The sequence below is a fragment of the Balaenoptera physalus genome (assembly GCF_965194825.1).
Source record: "Balaenoptera physalus genome assembly, chromosome: 3".
In the NCBI taxonomy this organism is placed as follows: domain Eukaryota; kingdom Metazoa; phylum Chordata; class Mammalia; order Artiodactyla; family Balaenopteridae; genus Balaenoptera; species Balaenoptera physalus.
Genome location: NC_138890.1, coordinates 2,609,958 through 2,628,697, shown reverse-complemented (window position 1 = coordinate 2,628,697; position 18,740 = coordinate 2,609,958). Strand labels below are relative to the sequence as shown.

Below are 18,740 nucleotides of genomic sequence, written 5' to 3'. Positions count from 1 at the left end.
CGCCCAGGACGGCCCCCATGTCAGCAGTGCCGGGGAGCCCTGGCCCAGGGAACGTGGAGGAGTGGACGGTGTTACCAAGCAAGGCCCGGTCTCCAGCATCATTTCTCCGTGGACATTCCTTTGGGAAGGATTCGGCAACACCCACCCCTCGGGGTGAAGTCCACGGCCACATCCTCAAACACTCCTGAGTCCTACGCCACCCCACACGCTTACGGGGCTGGCTGAGGAGGAGAACCAGCACACGCAGCGTTGTTCTGAGCTCGCCCTCCAACCTGGCCGGCACTGTGGGCGCCTGACGGTGATCGCCTACCAGCTGGAGGTTCCAGAATCTCTCTGATGCAGGTCTGGAGGCTGAACGTGGCTCTCTGCTGTCAGACAGGCTCGTCCCACCTCACCCGGACCTGTCCCGGGTCCACACAGGCCCAGGCCCACTGAGGGCATGGAAGGAACACCCAGGGAACAAGTCAACATGCCCCCACGGAGACCGCGAGTTCTTGGGACGTTGGGGCCTCACAGCTCCTTCTGTGTCCCCACAGGACCTCAGGGCATGCAGCAACTAGTCGGCTAAAAAGAAGTGTGAGAGAGACCCCGTGTGTCAGGGCAGCCCCTCCAGCCCCTAAGAGGTCCAGGGACTTGAGGGAAACCGGAGCCCAGCCTTGGCTGGCTGCCGACTCCAGCCCGGGGAGGAGAGGCGTCCACCCTTGAGAAAATGCAAAGTCCTGGGACTTCCCTGGCGGTCCAGTGGTTAAGACTATGCCTTCCAGTGCAGGGGGTGTGGGTTCGATACCTGGTCGGGGAGCTAAGATCCCACATGCCTCGCGGCCAAAAAACCAAAACATAAAAACAGAAGCAACAGTGTAACAAATTCGATAAAGACTTTAAAAGTGGTCAACATGAAAAAAATCTTAAAAAAAAGAAAATGGAAAGTCCTTCTGAAGGAGGAGGGATTTTCCACTCATTCACTTACAACCAACTCATCAGAACCCCAGCAAACATCCCATCTTCTACTGGGTTCCCCTCATGCAGAGGACAAGATCCTGAGCAGGCAGGGCTGGAGGGAGTTGGGGAGACAGAGGCCAGGTGACCCCACACATCCTCAAGTCCTCCAGGCCACCACACTCCTACCCCCAGAGACCTGTGGCCTCATCACACCCAGGGCCCACCCACACAGCCCATGGAAGGGGTGACAATATCCCTGGTGTGCACGGGAGGAGACCAGCTCAGAGAGATTGGTTGTTTAAGGGGGCAAATGAACTTTCGAGTGGGGTTCTGGAGTTGCACCCTCAGAAAATGCCCTCCCCAACTCAGACATCAGCCAGCTGGGCGCCTGGGCCTCCATCTGGCCAGCCTCTGGCAGGACCATGCAGCATCCCCACCGAGGGAAGGTGCCCACACCAAGACCAGGGACTCACCTCACTCGGGGTGCCAGTCAGCAGCTGCCATCTGGTGAGAACATCCGTACCACTGTTGCTGGGCTCAGCAGCAGCAATGCCAGAATGTTCCCCTTCATGGCCCTGTGGCCTTTCAGGGAATGGTGGTTTCTGGGTCCTGTCTGAGCCATCAGTCACTAACGCCAGCCCCAAACCAGTCCCCATCCCAGGGGAAGAGGCTTAACATGAAAACCACCCCAAGTTTAAGATAGGGCACAGTCTTATTAATAATAAAAGACGCCACCCCTCAGCAATGATGACACACCAGATGGGCTGGGAACTTGGCACAGGTGAGTTCAGTAAATTTCATAATAATCCAGTGCCTGCTCAGGCTGCCATAACAGAATCCACAGACTGGGCACTAATCCCATCATGGGGCCCCACCCTCATGACTAATGACCTCCCAAAGGCCCCATCTCCCAACACCGTCCCACAGAAGGGAAGGAGTAGGAGTCAGCATGAACTTGGGGGGACACATTCAGTCTTCAGCAGATACTAAGCGTGGATATAAAAGGATAATAAAAGCAACAGAGTTCAAAGTGGCCAAAATACTGCACTGAAGTGTCAGAGAGTAGAATGAACTTTATCAGGACCATGCAAGGCAACTATGCAGTGGTGCAAACAGGTGAGACTCCCTATGGACATGGAAATTTGGCCACGTGGGAGAACAAAGGGAAGAGAGGGGGTGAACGTTCCCAGAACTGAAAGAACTCTGGACAGAGTGCTCCCTCGGGCCCCCCTCCTGGCTGCCACTGCACAGCCTCTTCTGTCTTAGGTCCTAAGTCTCTCTTTGCAATCAGGACAATGACTGCTACCCCTGGTGAGCAGGACAGTTTGTCCATTCCCAAAGGCTCTTCCGCCTATTTCTGCTACCCACACTCCCCCCACCAAGTCATCCTCTCCCCATCGCCATCACCAACTTCCTCTCCGGTCTCTGTCACGTCCCCCTCCCCTGTTCACTCCCCTTCTCCCTCTGGTGCTACCTAGCACCCTAGGATCTGCATCATTCAGGGTCCCAAAGTCCCCAACAAGGACACTCCCAGTGCTCTGTCCTCCACACCCTGGACTCCTCACCGCCTAACCCTCCCCCCAACTCCCATGGCCTCTGCTCCTGCCTTGTCATCACCCGCCAGGGTCCCCCCTCTGCTGCAGGCCAAATTGTGTCCTCCAAAAAGAAATATTCAAAGCCCAACCCCTGGCACCTGAGAAGTGGGCTTTATTTGGAAACAAGTCATGGCAGATTTCATTAGTTGAGATGAAGTCATACTGGAGTAGGGTGGGCCTTTATCTAATGACTGGTGACCTTATAAGAGGGAAACCCGACATAGACACACAAGGAAACGGCCATATGAAGGGGACTTCCCTGGTGGTCCAATGGATAAGACTCTGCGCTCCCAACGCAGGGGGTCCGGCTTTGATCCCTGGTCAGGAACTAGATCCCACATGCTGCAACTAAGACCCGGTGCAGCCTAAATAAAAAAATAAATATTAAAAAAAAAAGGCCACATGAAGGTGCTGGCAGAGACTGGCATGATGGTCTACAAGCCAAGGAGCACCAAGGGATTGCCGGCCACCAGAAGCTGGAGGAGACAGGAAGCATCCTCTTTCAGAGCCTTCAGACACCTGCTGACACCTTAATAAGCTCCTCTTGTTTGATGCCATCTGAGTTGGTGGTCCTTTGTTACGGCAGCCCCAGCCTAGGGGCCCTTCCTCTCAGCGCTCACCCACGCTCAGATCATTTTGATCTCAAACGAAAACTTTCAGCTGACTCCCTCTTCCCTCCTGCTATGTCTCTCTTCCAGCACCCACAGGCCACCTGAAAGGCCCTGGCGCCAGCCGAGCTCTCCCAGATGTGATCTGTACCCACCTGTGCAACTGAGACACAGCACTTCCACCTGCAACCTCAACACCCCCACAATCCATGAAAGAAAGGATTGATAGGGACTTCCCTGGTGGTGCAGTGGTTGAGACTCCACGCTCCCAATGCAGGGGGCCCGGGTTCAATCCCGGGTCAAGGAACTAGATCCTACATGCATGTTGCAACTAAGAGTTCACATGCCACAACTAAGGAGCCGGCGAGCTGCAACTAAGGAGCCCATGTGCCACAACTAAGACCCAGCACAACCAAATACATACATAAACATTTTTTTTAAAAAAGGTTTGACAAGCTGGACTTCCTGCCCTGTGACAGGTGCTGCTAACAGAATGAGAAGACAAGCCACAGACTGGGAGAAAAAAAATCTGCAAAACACACATCTGATACAGGACTTGTGTTGAAAATATACAAAGCATGCTTCAAACGCAACAATAAGGAAACAAATGACCCAATCTAAAAATGGGCAGAAAACCTAAACAGACACCTCAGCAAAGAAGATACCAATGAGCATATGAAAAGATGTTCCACATCCTGTGTCATCAGGGAAATGCAAATTAAAATGAGAAACCACTACACATCTATGAGCATGGCCAAAATCCAGAATACTGACACCACGAAGTACTGACAAGGATGTGGAGCTACAGGAACTCTCATCCATTGCTGGTGGGAATGCAATGTGGTCCAACCACTCTGGAAGGTTGGCGATTTCACAGGTTGGTGATTTCTTACAAAACTAAACATACTCTCACCATATGATCCAGCAATGGCACTCCCTGGTATTTATCCAAAGGAGCTGAAAACTTATATCCACACAAAAACTTGCACATGGATGTTTACAGCAGCCTTATTTGTAACTGACCAAAACTGGGAGCAACAAAGATATCCTTCAGTAGGTAAATGGATAAAGTATGGTACATCCAGACAATGGAATGTTATTCAGTGATAAAGAGAAATGAGCCATCAAGCCACAAAAAGACACAGAGAAACCTCAAATGCATATTACTAAGTTAAAGAAGCCTATCTCAAAAGGCTACACACTATGATTCCAACTCTAGGACGTTCTGAAAAAGGCAAAACTATGGAGACAATAAAAAGATCAGTGGTTGGACTTCCCTGGTGGCACAGTGGTTAAGAATCCGCCTGCCAATGCAGGGGACGTGGGTTCAAGCCCTGGTCCAGGAAGATTCCACATGCCGCGGAGCAACTAAGCCCATGCGCCACAACTACGGAGCCTGCGCTCTAGAACCTGTGAGCCACAACTACTGAGCCCACGTGCCACAACTACTGAAGCCCGCATGACTAGAGCCCGTGCTCAGCAACAAGAGAAGCCACCTCAATGAGAAGCCTGCACACTGCAATGAAGAGTAGTCCCCGCTCGCTACAACTAGAGAAAGCCCATGCGCAGCATCGAAGACCCAATGCAGCCAAAAATTAAGAAAAAAAAAACTTAAAAAAAAAAATCAGTGGTTGCCAGGGGTTGGGGGAGGGAGGGATGAAGAGGTGGAGCACAGGGGATTTTTAGGGCAGTGACCCTATTCTGTATAATACAATAATGATGGACACGTGCCATTATACATGTGTCGAAAACCACTGAACTGTACAAAGCCAAGGGTGAAACCTAATGTCAACTAAGAACTTTAGTTAATAATAATGTATCTGGATAAACAACAAGGTCCTACTGTATAGCACAGGGAACTATAATTAATATCCTGTGATAAAACATAATGGAAAAGAATATTAAAAGAAAGAATGTCTATACGTGTATAACTGAGTCACTTTGCTGTACAGCAGAGACTGGCACAACGTTGTAAATCAACTATACTTCAATAAAAAAATGTTAAAAATAATAATGTATCAATATCAGCTCATCAATTGTAACAAATGTACCACATGAATGCAAGGCAGGGAAACTGTGTGTGTGTGTGTGTGTGTGTGTGTGTGTGTGTGGTGGGCAAAGGGTATGTGGGAACTTTCTGTACCTTCTGCTCAAATTTTCTACAAACCTAAAACTGCTCTAAAAGATAAGGTTCGTTAATTTTAAAAAATTTTAACCAATTAAGATTATATATATATCACAAAAAAAGAAAATACAGGCCAGTATCATTGATGAAAAATAGATGCAAGAATCCTCAACAAAATACTAGCAAACCGACTCCAACAATACATCAAAAGGATCATACACCATGATCAAGTAGGATTTATCCCAGGGATGCAAAGATTCTTCAATATCCACAAATCAATCAATGTGATACACCACATTAACAAACTGAAGAATAAAAACCATATGATCACCTCAAGAGGTGCAGAAAAAGCTCTTCATAAAATTCAACATCCATTTATGATAAAAACTCTCCAGAAAGTGGGCATAGAGGGACTATATCTCAATATAATAAAGGCCATATATGACAAACCCATAGCTAACATCATACTCAATGGTTAAAAGCATTTCCTCTAAATCAGGAACAAGACAAGGATGCCCACTCTCGCCACTTTTATTCGACATAGTTTTGGAATTCCTAGCCACAGCAATCAGAGAAGACAAAGTAATAAAAGTAGTGCAAATTAGAAAAGAAGAAGTAGAAGTAAAACTGTCACTGTTTGCAGACGACATGATACTCTATGTACAAAATCCTAAAGATGCCACCAGAGAATTACTAGAACTCATTAATGAATTAGGTAAAGTTGTGGGATACAAAACTAATACACAGAAATTTCACTTCTATACACTAACAATGAAATAGCAGAAAGAGAAATTAAGGAAACAATCCCATTTACCACTGCATCGAAAAGAATAAAATACCTAGGAATAAACCTACCTAAGGAAGCAAAAGACTTGTACTCTGAAAACTATAAGATACTGATGAAAGAAATCAAAGAGGACAGAAACAGATGGAGAGATATACCATGTTCTTGGATGGGAAGAATTAATATTGTTAAAATGACCATACTACCCAAGGCAATCTATAGATTCAATGCAATCTCTATCAAATTACCAATGGCATTTTTCACAGAACTAGAACAAAACTTTTAAAATTTGTATGGAAACACAAAAGATCCCAAAAAACCAAAGCAATCTTGAGAAAGAAAAACAGAGCTGGAGGAATCAGGCTCCCTGACTTCAGACCATACTACAAAGCTACAGTCATCAAAACAGTATGGTAAGGGCACAAAGACAGAAACATTAAATCAATGGAACAGGATAGAAAGCCCAGAAATAAACCCATGCACTTATGGTCAATTAATCTATAACAAAGGAGGCAAGAATATACAATGGAGAAAAGACAGTCCCTTCAACAAGTGGTGCTGGAAAAACTGGACATCTACACATAAAAGAATCAAATTAGAACATTCTCTAACACCATGTACAAAATAAACTCAAAATGGATTAAAGATCTAAATGTAAGACTGGATACTATAAAACTCCTAGAGGAAAACAGGCAGAACGCTCTTTGACATAAATCGCAACAATATTTTTTTGGATCTCTGTCCTAGAGTAATAGAAATAAAAATAAACAAATGGGACCTAATTAAACTTAAAAGCTTTTGCTCAGCAAAGGAAATCATGAACAAAATGAAAAGACAACCTACAGAATGGGAGAAAATATTTGCAAATGATGTGACCCAGAAGGGATTAATTTCCAAAATATCCAAATGGCTCATACAGCTCTATATATTAAAAAAAATAAAAATAAAAAAATAGGCAGAAGATCTAAATAGACATTTCTCCAAAGAAGATGTACAGATGGCCAAAAAGCACATGAAAAGATGCTCAACATCACTAATTATTAGAGAAATGCAAATCAAAACTACAATGAGATATCACTTCACACCAGTCAGAATGGCCATCATCAAAAAGTCTACCAATAATAAATGCTAGAGAGGGTGTGGAGAAAAGGGAACCCTCCTACGTTGTTGGTAGGAATATAAATTGGTGCAGCCACTATGGAAAACAGTATGGAGGGTCCTTTAAAAAGTAAAAATAGAGTTACCATGTGATCCAGCAATCCTGCTCCTGGGTATATATCCAGACAAAACCATAATTTGAAAAGATACACATACCCCAATGTTCATAGCAATAGCCAAGACATGGAAGCAACCTAAGTGTCCCTCTACACATGAATGGATAAAGAAGATGCAGTACATATATACAATGGAATACTACTCAGCCATAAAAAAGAATGAAATATTGGCATTTGCAGCAACATGGATGGACCTAGAGATTATCATGCTAAGTGAAGGAAGTCAGACAGAGAAAGATAAATATCATATGATATTGCTTATATGTGGTATCTAAAAAAAAAAAAAAAAGAGATACAAGTGAACTTACTTACAGAACAGAAACAGACTCACAGACATAGAAAACAAACTTATGGTTACCAAAGGGGAAGGTGGGGAGGAATAAATTAGGAGTTTGTGATTAAAATATATATACTACTGTATATAAAATAGATAACCAATAAGGTCCTACTGTAGAGCACAGGGAACTATACTCAATATCTTGTAATAATCTATAATGGAAAATAATCTTAAAAAGAATAGATATATATGTATATGTATAACTGAATCACTTTGCCATACACCTGAAACTACACAACATTGTAAATCAACTATATTTCAACAAAAATTTTTAAAAATTATATGATACATACTGCTTTGTAACATTTTCATTTAATAATATATATTGAACACTTTCCTCTGTCATCAGATAATCTAAAATACAATTTTAATGACTGGTTCATAGTCTTTCAAAAAAGATAGCTATGTGAAATACAATACCATTTACATTTATATAAACTTTCAAAGCCACAGAAGAATTCCACACACTGCTCAAGGATGCTCACTCAGGTAGTAAAAGTGTAACAACATAAACAGAAAGACTCACAGACGCTAAACCCTGCTTACCTCTGGGGAGAGTGGAAGGGGTTTCAAAGGGAGCTTCAAATACATGTTTTATATTTTTATGCAGCCAAAATGCCACACTGTTCAATTTTATTAAACCTGGGTGGCAAATATGCGAGGGATTTGTTTTATTGGTCTCTGAACTTTCCTTTGTTTGAACTATTTCACACTCAACAAGAAATAAAATGCAGATGGAAGGAAATGGTTTAAATGCCCGAACACAAGATTCAAAAATTAAATTGGCTTTTGAAAGTAATTTGTGATGAAACTGAATAGTAATGAGGATGTGCTGTTTGTCAGAAATTGGTCTGCACCCTTTTGCACGTGCGATGGATGATGATAAAAATCTCAGCTGCACTAATACAATACTTGCCAGGTGCCGACACTGCCGGAAATGCTTCTGTGTTAGCCCATCAGGGCCTCCCCAGGCAAAGACCACCAGGCACATGCCTGTGGTTGAACAGAGTGGGTTTATCACTCCCTGCAGCCAGGAAGAACACATAGCATAAGGAATCATGGCGTTGCTCTAAGAGGGTGCTAGAAAAGACTTAACAGTGATTTGGCTTAGGTGCGGTGATACTGAGGGAATTCCCTGAGCCAGTGGTTAGGACCTGGTGCTTTCAATGCTGGGGGCACAGGTTCCATCCCTGGTTGGGGAACTAAGATCTCGCAAGCGGAGGTGGGGGCAAAAAAAAGAAAAAGAAAAAGAAAGAAAGAAACTAGGTTTGGTGATATTGAGGAAGGCTTAAAGAGAGCCAGGCTTGGGCTTCCCTGGTGGCACGGTAGTTAAGAATCCGCCTGCCAATGCAGGGGACACAAGTTCGAGCCCTGGTCCGGGAAGATCCCACATGCCGCGGAGCAACTAAGCCCGTGAGCCACAACTACTGAGCCTGCGCTCTAGAGCCCACGAGCCACAACTACTGAAGCCCGCGCGCCTAGAGCCCGTGCTCCGCAACAAGAGAAGCCACCGCAAGAAGCCCACGCACTGCAAAGAAGAGTAGCCCCTGCTCTCCACAACTAGAGAAAGCCGGAGTGCAGCAACGAAGACCCAGCACAGCCAAAAATAAATTAATTAATTAAATTAAAAAAAAAAATAAGAGAGAGAGAGAGAGAGAGCCGGGCTTTGCTCTACATTGGATGCTGTCAGGAGACTGGGGTAATCTGATTGCGAATATCATCTCCAGGAGGAGGAAACTGAAGCTGTGTTTGGCAAAGAAGCAGTTTTCACTCCTACTAGCCAAGAAAGGGGATGGGATGATCCTTTTTGTGATATGGGCGATGTTTTTGATGAGTCTGTGTTCCAAGAATTACAGAATGTTCTACGTTTGTCCATCAGAGTCATGGGGTGGCCTTGCCTGACGTCCACGTCCCGTTAAAAACAGGAGAAATCTCTGCCCCGCTGTGCTAGGGCTGGCTCCCCACTGTCGCGAGCTGCTTTTCTCCTTCATTTAATCATCAGGACAACCTAACAGTCAGATACTATTGTTGTGAAGCCCACTTTACAGTTGAAACAGGGACAAAGAAGTTAAGCAGTCGGCTCTAAGTTAAGTAGCCGACTACTAAAGCTAAAAAGCGGTAGCGGGCAGGGATTGATTCCCGCGAATCTGGTTCCAAAATCCACATCCTTACCCACCCCACAGCCTGCCCATACCTCAGCACTACAAGCCCTTGGTTATGACCAAGTGTTCACAGCTGCCCATTTCTTAACCTCTGGTTTGTCTTGACCAAAACTTTAGGTAGGCTTCTCTCCTTCCCAGAGGACCCTGGATCTGTGCCCAAGCCTGAACAAGCAATGAAAAAGTGGCCCGTGGCCCCCCCCTTATCAGCTCCTCCTGGGGACCCGCTGACCACACCCAGACTACTCTTCTGCAGACATCTCTGGTCATTTCCCCTTAAAGGATTCTGGTTATCTCTGCTTGCCCTTTCTTACCCTATTTTTTAAAGGCTTCTGTTTGATTTTGAGACTCTTCCAGATTTCTGAGATCGGAGCGTTCTACCAACTGCGAGTTTTTCTTCTACATAAAGTCTCTCCCTCTCTAAGTCTGGACAGGTAAATAATGACAACAGCAGTACTAATAGATTAACAACGCCGGCACTTAACAGCACGACGTGCAGGGAACACGTCTGGGGCTTCTCTTAGATTAATTCCCCTATTTCTAAAGCCCTGGTGGCGCAGTGGTTAAGAATCCACCTGCCACTGCAGGGGACACGGGTTCAAGCCCTGGTCCGGGAAGATCCCACATGCCATGGAGCAACTAAGCCCGTGCGCCACAACTACTGAGCCTGCGTTCTAGAGCCCGCGAGCCACAACTACTGAGCCTGCGTGCCACAACTACTGAAGCCCACGCACCTAGAGCCCGTGCTCCGCAACAAAGAGAAGCCACGGCAATGAGAAGCCCGCGCACCACAACGAAGAGTAGCCCCCACTCACCGCAACTAGAGAAAGCCCACGTGCAACAATGAAAACCCAACGCAGCCAAAAATCAAATAAATAAATAAATAGGGAAACTGAGGCACTGGGAGGGGGCGCAACTCGCCCACCATGGCAGTGGGACCCCAGACCGGCGCCGGCAGAGGAGTCTGGCGGCGGGACCATCGGGGCTCTCGGACTCCCGGGGTGAAAACGTCGGGAGCCCCTACCTAGGTCCCCGAGGTCCACCGGCCTTCGGAGCTACCTCCACGGGGCAGGAGACGGTGTCAAAACGACCCTACCCGCTGCCCTTAGAGCTCCGCCCCGGCCTGTGACCGCCCCACCCCTCGCCGAGCCCCGCTGGCCTCGGAGAACTGGGGCCGCGCCCAGCGGTGGCGGGAGCTACCACCACCACTCCGAGGCCCGAAGAGATGGGACGTCCCGGAATTGGCGGAACCTCTGGGGTGGGAGGGGCGAGCAGCATCCGCGGATCATGGGCGGAAGCACTGGAGTTCCCGCCCGCTGCAACGCGATTGAACTCTAGGAGAGAATCCGTGCACCTAGGGCGGGTTTTGAGGCTGAGACCGCCCCATGGGCGTGGCTGTATCTGTCCCCGCCCTTCTGGGGGCGTACCTAACAGATGACGCTTCCTCGGGGGTGTGGTTTCTATTTGTCTCCACCTGTGCGTCGTGGTTTTTTTGTTTTTTCCCACCCCCCACCCCCGCGTGCTCGAGGAAGTTTTACTTTTCTGCATGTTTATAAGGCTATCAAACGATATGCCCATATTCAGGATTCAGGATTTTCTCTTAACTTTTTTACAAAAATGGGATCGTTTCATACACATTTCTATGCAACTAGTTTTTAAAAAAAAGCAACTAAATAATACAATGATAATCTGCCCAAACCAAAGCATAGGGTCTCTCTGAAGGCTAAGGACTTTTTGTGGCAATCCATTGTCAACAGAAAGATCCTCTCAGTCCCAACACCCCGTCCCCCAGCGCTCTCCCCAAAGACAAACATTGTCACCAGCGTTTTGGGTAACGTTTCAAAGACTTTCTGTGTGTGCACAAACAAAAATGCGGCTGATTCCTCTAATAAATACTCATTAAGCACCTCCTATGTCCTGGACCGTTCTCTGCACTGGACAATATGGTGGTAAATGACCGCAAAAATCCCTTATCCTTCTTAGATTCCAGTGAGGAGGGACAAGAAATAACCATATTGGGAATTCCCTGGCCGTCCAGTGGTTAGGACTCCATGCTTCCACTGCCAGGGGCCCGGGTTCAATCTTTGGTGGGGGAACTAAGATCGCACAAGCCTCTGGGCAAGGCCAAAAAAATAAAAAAATAAACAATGGATGCAACTAGAGATTATCATACTAAGTAAAGTAAGTCAGAAAGAGAAAGACAAATACCAAATAATATCACTTATATGTGGAATCTAAAAATATGGCATAAGTGAACCCATCTACAAAACAGAAACAGACTGACAGACATAGAGATCAGACTTGTGGTTACCAAGGGGGAGGGGGGTGGGGGGAGGGATGGACTGGGAGTTTGGGGTTGATAGATGCAAACTATTACATTTAGAATGGAAAAGCAACAAGGTCCTAATGTATAGCACAGGGAACTATATTTAATATCCTGATAAACCATAATGGAAAAGAATTATAAAAGAAGAATGTACATATATGTGTACGTATTTGTATAACTGAGTCACTCTGCTATACAGCAGAGACTGGCACAATATTGTAAATCAACTATACTTCAATTAAAAATAAAGAAATAACCATATTAACAAATAGCATATATAATAAATATAATATATCCCAGTATGGGGGCACACGTCAAGGGCACAGTACACAGGTAAGGAACAGGGGAGTGTCTGTGAGCACCTGTCCCTCTGCTGCCTCTCCCAGGCCCAGCACAGCTGTTTGATTCCCATCACACACAGGGAAGTCTCCGCTCTGCCCTGACCCCCACCTCACCAACACCCCACCTCCCCAGAGAGCCAGCCCCAACCTTTTCCAGGTTCTAGAAGGAATGCTTCTGGTGCTGAAGGGCTCACTCAGGGTGACTGAACAGGGGTTGGGGCAAGGCTGGGGATGTGTTTACATGATCTAGAAAGTGAAAAGCCAAGCCACAGAATAGGATGAAATAATTGGAAATCATATACCTGATAAGGGAATTGTACCTAGAATGGATTTTTAAACTCTTAAAACTCAAGAATAAAAAGATAAGTTATCCAATAAAAGTGGGCAAAAGAGCTAAAGAGACATTTCTCCAAGAAAGATACACAGGGAGCCAATAAACACATGAAAAGCTGCTCAACACCATGAGCCACCAGGGAAATGCAAACCCAAACCACGACGAGGTTATCACTCACACCCACTAGGGCAGTTAGAATCAAAAAGTCATTTAAATAACAAAGAGTCTTGGTGACATGTGGAAAAATCAGAATCCTCATTCACTGCTAGTGGGAATGTGAAATGGTGTAGCTGCTGTGGAAAAAGGTCTGGCAGTTCCTCAAGTGAGTAAATATACAGTTACCACATGACCCAGCAATTCCACTCCTAGGGATCTAGCAAAAGAGTTGAGAACAGCTTCAAACACATACTTGTACACAAATGTTCACAACAGCCAAAAGGTGTTAGCCACCCAAGTGTCCATCAGCAGATGAATGGATAAACATGGGGTCCATCCTTACACTGGAATATTATTCAGCCTTAAAAAGGAAGGAAATTCTGACACAGGCTACAACATGGATGAACCATGAAAACATTATAAATGAAGCCAATCACAGAAGACCACATACTGTATGATTCTATTTATATGAAATATCCCAAAGAGGGAAATCTAATAAGACAGAAGTAGATTGGTGGTTGCTTAGGGCTGGGGTAGGGGTTGGGGAGATAGGGGGTGACAGGTAAAGGGTACAGGGTTTCTTTTTGAGGTAGTGAAGATATTCTTAAAATGACTGTGACGGGAGTTCCCTGGTGGTGCAGTGGTTAAGAATCCGCCCACCAATGCAGGGGACACGGGTTCGATCCCTGGTCCAGAAGATCCCACATGCCACGGAGCAACTAAGCCCGTGCGCCACAACTACTGAGCCTGTGCTCTAGAGCCCGCGAGCCATAACTACTGAGCCCACGTGCCACAACTACTGAGCCCACGCACCTAGAGCTCGTGTTCTGCAACGAGAAGCCACCATAATGAGAAGCCCGAGCTCGCCACAACTAGAGAAAGCCCACACCCAGCAACGAAGACCCAATGCAGCTAAAAATAAATATAAATAAATAAATTTATTTTTAAAAATGACTGTGATGATGGTTGTCCAACTCTGTGAATACGAAAAGCCATTAAAGTGTACACTTCAAATGGTGAATGGTATGGTACGTGAGTTATATTTCAATGAAGCTTTTTGAAAAAAAATACACACTAAGCTCTTTAAATAAAAACAAGATTTGTGGCTACTGGCTATCGTATTGGTCAGCACATGCCTCCGTGAAAGAAAAACACCAGAAAAATCAGAGCTTGCAGGACACCGAAAACTGCAAGTATTCACTCTGAGAAATCAGACATGGTAGAGAAAAAAAAACTGTGGATTAAAATTGACAGAAGAATCAAATCTTCTTAGCAAAAGTGAGCTCTGCAAAACCTGGCCAGGGAATCTTGCCAAAGAAGGAAACTTCAAAAAGATGCAAAGCTAGCTTAGGTAAGGTGAACCCAGCCACACAAGTGAGGGCTGACTCAACCCTTTCACCTCACCATGAACTTGAGGGCTGTGTGCTTTCAAGTACTGGCCAGAATTCGTGGGGAAAGCTCGTTTCAAACCCCGGGGAGCCACTCCGAGGACAATGTGTTATTTTCTATTACAATTGAAAATGTATCCATCAGTTGTCTTCTTGGGCTTAAAGAACACACGTTGGTACATGCAGAGATCTAAAAACTCACAAAAGCAACTGGAAATTTTGATGGCTTTCAAGGGGCTCAACCAAGTGACACATGAGGACTGGCGTGGGAGACCTCTTTTTCACAGTATACCATTTGGTACCATACGTTGCCCAGTTTTTCACAAGGAGAATTTGTTCACCTAACTACACAAATTGAGATAGGCTGGGACCTGGGACCCTTTGCTGCAGTGCTTGCACCTGGACAAACATCTCCTGGAGCACCAGAATCTCCGCAACAGAATACAAAGAAACTATAAGGGACTAAAAATAACTGCATCCAAGCACACTTGTGGCGAATTCTGAACAAGATACAAAATGACCAAAAACCCAGTTGCTACTTCTGAGGTGCTGGGGGAAAAGCAGGGTACTGAGCATGAACCTGCACACAGCACCACCAAGGGCATGAGGCCACCTAAGCCACCCCTCTGGGGAGACCCATGGACCTGCCCCCCCATCCCATTTAAAGGACCAGCTCCCCCGCCTCAGGGACCGACCAAGGGCCCCTGATACTTGTTTTCTCTCCCTCCCAGCACGAGTGCCAGTAAAGCCCTGCCTGAATTCCTCATCTGGCTTCCTATCAATTTCTATTGATTAAAGAGTCCAAGGAGCCAAGTGGGTAACAAAAGTAAAACACTGAGAAAAAAAATACCACATACAAAGGAGATGTCAGGAACTAATTACATCTTAACATATATACTGGTTCTCTACCAAGGGCAATTTTGCTCCCTGAGGGGGACCTTGGCAGTGTCTGGAGACAGTTTTGAACGTCAGGACTGATTGGGGAGGGGCTGTCACTGGCGTCTGGTGAGTGGAGGCCAGAGATGCTGCTCAATGCATTGATGCTACAGCGCACAGGACGGCCCCCCCAAAAGAACTATCTGGTACTGAATGTCAACAGTGCTAAATGTGAGAAACCCTGGGGTATAAAAACTAAATCCCAAAAATAATGTTGAAGGAAGAGGGGGGGGAAAAAAAAAGCAGGCGATGACTATGCACAGTAGTATTCCGTTATGGCAGTTTTTAAAAACACACACACACAAAACCAACCAACCAATCAAACAAACAAACAAAAAACCTACATACACAGACTAGAAAGTGATATGTCAAATTACAGATGGCTACCTCTGGGGAGGGAGGGGGACAAATATCTGTACTGTTTTACCAGTGTGTGCAGCAAATACGGCTAAATGTTAAAATTTGTATATTACTTCTGTACATTTCTTTGAATTACTTCATTAAAAAGCAAATATGGAAATGGTGTTTCGTTGAGATTAAGGAATTACTTTGGATCTGGAAGAAAATCATTTCTCTGTGAAAACTCACCACCAATAATAATAACGATATCATGGTAGCTAATGAATGTCTACTCCACATCATGCATCACTCACTCTAAACAGGGTTTCTCCATATCTGCACTATTAAGCATTGGGGGATAATTCTTAGTTTTAAGTGCGGCCCCATTCAGGGCAGGGTGTTGAGAAGCATCCCTGGCTTCCACCCACTAGATGCCAGTAGCACCCCACCTCCACGCCCCCCCCCAGGTGGTACAAAAATGTCTCCAGATATTGTCAAGTGTCCCTGGGGATAAAACTGTCCCAGGGTTGAAAAATCACCGCTCTAAACCGTTCATTTGATACTAGAGTCTTTTCTCCCAAGTCCAAGGTCGTAAGTGCTGTCATTCTGCCGCCTGCATTTCAGGAGTCTAAGATTTTAATATGAGGATGACGACCACAATGATGAGCTGACACTAACAATAATCAACACTTTTTTTTTTTTTTTGCCCAAACCTCTTAGCATGCGGGATCTTAGTTCCCCGACAGGTATTGAACCCAGGCGCTCGTCGGTGAAAGCTCAGAGTCCTAACCACTGGACCGCCAGAGAATTCCAATAATAATCCACACTTTACATCTCACACATCACTTGCTAAATGCACGTACTGTTATGTACGTTCGATTTACAGGCTGGAAACAGGCTCTGCGGCTTAGCAACTTGCCTACTACCACTGGAGAGCTGATTAAGGCTTGGGGCCACGACTGGCGCCCAAGACTGGCGCCCAGCTGAGCAGAAGGTCTGATGGGACACGAGTGAGATAGTAAAAATCAGCTGAGAAAGTACCGGCCCTGTCATTCATCATGCTGGGAAGGCGGATGAAGCCAGCAAAATTAGCAGGAAACGTATCCTCCAAAAACACGCTACAGCTGTAAAGTGTCAAAACAACTCCCTTTTGAGCCATTCCCGTCTACCTCGCTGAATACTCTGTCCATTAAAAGCACAGCTTCTGACCGAAGTCCTATCAGAAGGAAGACAACGTCCCTCTCCTGCCTGTCAGACCTGATTCTCTTGGATACCAAGAATCTGTCTCCATCTCCATCCCGGTGCAGGGCTCAGATAAGGGGTTTCCGGACATACAATCCACAGGCATCTTATCTTTGCGGTTCCCAAGGAAACAGGGCCTGGGTCCACGTCGCCGTCCAGACCCAACGCTGACCCCTCTGCACGGAGCGCAATTTTGCTCTGAGCCAATGGAAACCAGGCTGCACTTATATCTCACCTACACCCACCCTTCCCCAAAATCCTACAGTGAGTCCGATCCGGGTCCTAAGGCCCAGGGGGTGAGAAGATCCCGCGCCAACCAAAACCCCCAGGGCTCAGCCCCGTCCCACCGGCCTCCACCCGGGCGGGACCCGGGAATTCGCGCTTTTAATGACCCCGCCCCCTACTCTTGGAACTGTGCCCCGCCCTCTGACCCATTCCCACCGCCGCCCGCCACTCCTCCAGCCTCGGCAGACGAGCAGACGCGGGGCCAGGACCTGCGGTGGGCACATGAAAAACCTCCCTCGGGAGAAGCAGGCTGGCGCCTGAAGTGCCCGGCGCCCACTCCCCGACCGCCGCTTCCGCTTCCGGCTCCAGGGCTGCTGGGAGCGGAAAAGGGTGCAAGCCCTCGGCTTGGGACTGGTGGAGCCCCGAGGATGGGCGGGCTAACAGCATCCCCCAATCGCCGAGCAGAGAAAGGCGATTTCCCCCGCCCCCCTGCGGGACGCGATTGGGCCCAATGTCCGGCCTCTCCCCTCTAGGTCATTCCTGAAACCGAAATTAAGTTGTGGGCGCGGTTAAGGAAGGATCCGCCTACGTGGGCGTGGTTATCGCCTAATGAGGCCCAGGGATGCTGCTGGGGGCGTGGCCTCCCGCTAATCCCTGAGCGACCAGGTTACTCTGATAAGCAATGGCCGCTCGCATAAGCAATAAATGCTTATTTCTCCGAACATGTTCCTCATGCTAACACACCCGTATAAAAAGACATTCCCATTGTTGGAATGTTTTTCCCCTGAAAGTCTTTTATTTCTTGGGGAAATGGGGTCATATTCATTTCTCTACGTGTTGCTTTTGTTACTAATATATGCCTTGTGATATCCTATAGTGGCCACTGGATGGCGACGTAGCTCATGTTTTCACTTTTGTACCTATGTATGTATTTGTATTGGGTGTACCCGGGAAAAATGCATGGAGGCTTCTCAAAAAAAATGCTCTTTAAGCATCTCTGTATTCCAGACTCTGTTGTCTGCACGGGGGAAGACAGCAGTAAACGAACACCAAAATCCTTGCCCTCACCCTTCTTAGATTCCAGTGGGGAGGGACAAAAATTAACCATATAAAGAGCATATATAATAAATATAATGTATCCCAATGTGGACAGGGGAGAGGCTGTGAGCACCTGCTGCTTCTGCTGCCTCCCCAGGGCCCTGCACAGCTGTTTGGTTCCAATCACACACAGAGAAGCCTCTACCCTGCCCTAACCGCCCCCTCTCCCCTTTTAGGGACCCATCCCCAGCCTTTTTCCAGGTTCTAAGCAGGATGCTTCTGGTACAGGAGGGCTGCCAGGGTGACTGAGCTGAGGCTGGGGCAGGCCTAGGGGCTCTGCGAGCAGTTCCTGGCTGTGAACTGCCATCTCAGGCGTTTGGAGAAGTTCAGATGTGCAGTGGATGGTGTCCAGGATGGCCTGCAGCTGGTTTATTTGCATTAAATTAACAGGCTAAATTTTGGGAGAATTGAAAATTCTTATAGGTCTCCTTTTTTTTTTTTTTTTTTTTTTTTTAGGTCTCCTTTTTTAAGGGCATGCCTGTCGATTCAGAAACGATAACTTCATCATAATATAGTGTACACAAGTCAGTTCAG

The 18,740-nt window shown here is 46.4% G+C and overlaps 1 protein-coding gene across 3 annotated transcripts in view; it reads right to left on the bottom strand.

Moving 5' to 3' along the window:
* The window catches only part of LOC309656639 (uncharacterized protein), a 208,396-nt gene extending 190,002 nt beyond the window's left edge, over positions 1-18,394 (bottom strand). For 2 of the 3 annotated variants that reach the window (XR_014261450.1, XM_082453285.1), the window contains exon 1: positions 17,315-18,394. Coding sequence is in view for 1 of the 3 variants with exons in the window: in XM_082453285.1 (XP_082309411.1) it covers positions 17,315-17,555 (241 nt within the window). In the remaining 2 variants the exon portion in view is untranslated. Of the gene's footprint in view, positions 1-1,412; positions 11,564-17,314 lie in introns of those variants that run through there. The other variant, XR_014261451.1, reaches the window with a different exon arrangement.
* Between the last annotated feature and the right edge of the window lie 346 nt (positions 18,395-18,740).